The sequence below is a fragment of the Mastomys coucha genome, unplaced genomic scaffold (assembly GCF_008632895.1).
Source record: "Mastomys coucha isolate ucsf_1 unplaced genomic scaffold, UCSF_Mcou_1 pScaffold5, whole genome shotgun sequence".
In the NCBI taxonomy this organism is placed as follows: Eukaryota; Metazoa; Chordata; class Mammalia; order Rodentia; family Muridae; genus Mastomys; species Mastomys coucha.
The window spans coordinates 99,722,137-99,726,195 of NW_022196911.1; the positions used below are offsets into that span (position 1 = coordinate 99,722,137).

Sequence of the window (4,059 nt, forward strand, 5' to 3'; positions counted from 1 at the left end):
GTTCCTGGTCCAAAGTTTGTAATGGCCTCCTTGGAGGTCTTGATAACTCATCCTTGTCTTTCAGTGGAAGTGATTGCACCCCCCTTTTATATTCGACACTGTGAGTTGCAGCCTTTCTACGTAGTTTTTGAATCTGAGATGCATAGTTTCTATTCTCTTTTGGTTTTTGAGGATTGTTTATCCATGCACTCTGATCTGAAACTATGTTATATTTCTGAAGTATAGAGTGTATTGACATCCTCTGTTGTGTTGGAAATTCATTTTGTTCCAATATTGGCATTGGAATCGGCATATCCTGACCTTCTGTTTCGCGAGTTTCAGCTTGTTTCGCAGGTTTTGTAGTTTGAATTGTGTTTTTCTGATTGCTTTGAGAATATTCCTCCTCAGTAGTAGGTTTCTTAGGTATAATAGCTTCTATATGCAATGGCTGATTGGTGACATTAGTTGGATTTAAATGCTGAATGTGACGATACCCTGTATCTCTCCTCAGGGCATGCTGTAGAGGAGGAAGTATAATCTCGGCTAGAGTTTTTCTACGGTAAGCCTTTCTAGGAGGCTCTGAACTTATAGTGCTTTCTTGGTTCAAGTAATGATATGAGACAGTGTGTGAAAGTGGATATTTGGCTTGATACTGAATAGGTGGTGAAAGTGCCACTTCTTGATATTCTGGCACTGGAGTTACAACCTGTTTAGGTGTTTCTAAAATCTGAGTTGTAGTCTCTTGCATACTTTGAAAATGTTCTCCTTCAGTAGTAGGTTGTTGGCCAGAACTCATGGTAAGTTCCAGATCCAAAGGTTTATCTGTGGCTTCAGCTGAGTTTGGATGCTGAGTGTTGCTTGGAGAAATAACTGTTATAGTCTTCTTTGAGACTGTAGAATCCTTTTTAGTCTCTGAAGTTACAGTGAGTTCTAGATTCAATGGTTGAAATGATGTTTGATAGTCAGCTTGATCCTGACTCGGTGTTGGAACTGTGGCCTCCTGATATATAGGAACTGGAACTACAATCTCTTCATGGAGTTCTGTAATCTGAGTTGTGCTCTCCTGCACAGTTTGAGAAAGTTCTCCCTCAGTGGTAGGTTGTGGAGTTATGGTAAATTCCAGATCCAGAGGTTGAACTATGCCTTCAGTTGGTTTTATCTGCTGAACAGGAACTTTTTGTGGAAGCGTCATGTAAGTGTACTTTGGAGGAAAAGCAGTAGTGTTCTTTGGAGCTATAAAATGTTCAGCCTCTCTGGTAGGCTCTGGAGTTACGGTGAGTTCCAGATCCAAGGGCTGAAACGAGACAGTGGGTGAGGTTGAATATTCAGCTTTATCCTGACTTGGTGTTTGAACAGTTGCCTCCTGATAGACTGGGACTAGAGCTACAACCTCTATAGGTGGTTCTATGGTTATCTGAGTTGTGCTGTCTTGTAGAGTTTGAGGAAGTTCTCCCTTAGCAGTAAGTTGTGAAGCTTTGGTAAGTTCCAGATCTAAAGGTTGAAGTGTGGCATCAGTTAGGTTTGGATGCTGAGTGTGAACTTGCTCTAAATGTACCACCAGAGGGTGCTTTGGAGGATAAACTATTACAATCTGCTGTGGAATTGTAGGACGGTAAGACTCTCTTGTAGTCTCTGGACTTATGGAGAGTTCCGTGTCGAATGGCTGAAATGAGACAGTGGGTGAAGTTGAATACTCGGCTTCATCCTGAGTTGGTATTGGAATTGTCCCCTCATGATGTTCTGGAGTTTGCACTAAAACCTCTTTAGGTGGTCCTGTCATCTGAGTTGTGGTCTCCTGCAAAGTTTGAGCAAAGTTCTCCTTAGGAGTAGGTTGCAGATTTATGGCAAGTTCCAGATCCAAAGGTTGAACTGTGGTTTTAGCCAGGTTTAGAGGCTGAGTCTCAACATGCTGTGGATGTGGGATTTTCACTTGAGAATAAGTCTGTGGAAACGGAATAGATGCATTCTCCAGAGAGGGCTCTGGAGTTATGGTAAGTGCTAGGTCCTCATGTCTATTGGTTATTTTATATGACTTTGAATGTGCACTTCTGAATATTGCCTCTAGATCTGCAGGTGAAAGAGACATGTCTGTCACTGAATGCCATGCTGAGTTCTGCTGACTTGGAGAAGGTTCCACAGAAAACTCTTCAAGTTGGTTTGGGTCCTCTTGACCAACTGGAAAATACTGATCCTCTTCTGGGGAGGTTGGATACTCTCTTAGGATATTCTGTGATGTTGGAGAATAAACTTGGCCATGACCCAGGGGTGGACCTGTTACCTCATGGAGACCTGGAGGTTGAGCTATTTCTTCAGTAGGCAGTTCTAGACTATATTCTGGAGTCTCCTGCTGGGCTGGAAAGGGTTCTCCTTCCTCAGAGATCTGTGATATTCCAGTTGTATCTTCCTGCTGGCTTAAAGGTGTATCATACAGAATAGGTTCTAGGGATTGGGACAGAACACCCTGTTGATTTGTCAAGAATTCGATCTCTTCAGGAGCTGCTACAGTATCATGATAGACAAGAGAAGTTCCCATCTCTATGGGGTTTTCTGTAATGGTAATATCCAGATCTGAAGGTTGACCAGTCACATCTGACAAGCTGGAATGTTGAGCCTGATAGAGATTTGAAGGCAAAACTGTCACTTCATGATTCTCTGGAAATTGAGCTAGTTCAGTTGCAGAACTTTTAAACTCTTCATCATACTCTGAGGCTTGAACTGGTACCTCCAGCTGGCCAAAGTGACTCTCCCCAGAAGTCTCAGATGCCTGAGCTAGAGGTTCTTCCTCTTTGAGAAAAGGTTCAATATCATTAGAATACTCTAAAGCATGCACTGGGAACTCTTGCTGGGCCAGAATAGAGTCAATCTCCTTGATAGGCTCCAAAGTTATAGTAAGCGTCACATCCACAGGTCTAACTGTAATATTTGGCAAATGATATTGGTAATCTTCATTTTGAGTTGGCTGGACTTCATGAATTGGTGAAGTTTCAACTAAAGTATTAATAGGGGATTCTGGAGCTCCAAATGGAGCCTCTTGCTCGACTAGAGGGAGCACTGTAGGCTCAACTGAGGCTTCTGGTTGATTTTCAGAACCTGATCCTACCTCCTCAGGAGACTCAAAAAGTTGAATTGGTTGCTCTAGTTCACTGAGAGAAGATTCATCCTCTAAAACAGGGCCTAAATGTTGAGATAGGTCTTCCTGCTGGGTTGGTAAGGGCCCTACCTCCTCTGAATCCTCCTGGGGCTGAACTGAATACTCCAGATCAATTCTAGAAGATTCACCTTCCTCAGGAGTCTCAGAAGGTTCATCTGGCTGCTGCTGCTGGCTAAGAAAAAGTTTGCCTCCAACAAGAGGACCTGGAGTCTGAGTTGGAATCTCCTCATATGGAGATGAGTCAACCTCCTTTATAGGCTCAGAAGTTATTTTAAGTTCTGTATCTACAGGCTTACCTGTAATAGTGGGCAAAGTGTAATGGAGTTGTTGGTGATCTGGGTCTTCTTTTTTAATCAAAGGTTCATCTTCCTCAGGAGACTGTGAGAAATAATCTGGAGCTTCCTCCTGGGGGTTCTCTGGATTTCGAGTTTGTGTCTCCATCTGGTCAAGTTCAACCTTCTCTAAGAGCTCAGGAGCTTCATCTGCATTCTCCTGGGATTGCAAAGGAAGGTTATAAGAATGAGGTTCATTCTTAGTCAGATCTTCATAATCATCATCCATAATTTGTTTCTGAAATTGAGGTTTTCCAACAACCACTTTAGCAAGTTTCTTGTGCTGAGCTAGATCTTTCTCCAACTCCTTGGGTGAAACAATAAACGTTGTTTTTGAACTCTGGCTGTCTAGTGATGGAACAAGTATTTCATACAACTGATTATCTGCATCCCCAACTAGACTGGCAGTACTTTTGAACTCTGAAGACAGAGTGGGAGCCTGATTTCGATCCCCACTTAGCATTGAAATATTCTCTGGCTGCTTCCCAGTAGGTATCAGCTTGTCGGTCAGATTCTTACGGGGAATGAACTCCTCAGACTCTGGGTTCAGCTCCCGAAAAGTACTAAGGTCCTGGAACGGAAGTAAACTGTCAGTCA

At 42.8% G+C, this 4,059-nt stretch overlaps 1 protein-coding gene across 1 annotated transcript in view; it reads right to left on the reverse strand.

Annotated features, from left to right (window-relative positions):
• The window catches only part of LOC116078748 (leucine-rich repeat-containing protein 37A3-like), a gene marked incomplete at its 5' end in the record, with an annotated part of 78,807 nt that extends 74,750 nt beyond the window's left edge, over positions 1-4,057 (reverse strand). Inside the window, one exon of the mRNA XM_031354077.1 lies at positions 5-4,057. Within this exon, the coding sequence (XP_031209937.1) occupies positions 5-4,057 (4,053 nt within the window). The remainder of the gene's footprint in view (positions 1-4) is intronic.
• Between the last annotated feature and the right edge of the window lie 2 nt (positions 4,058-4,059).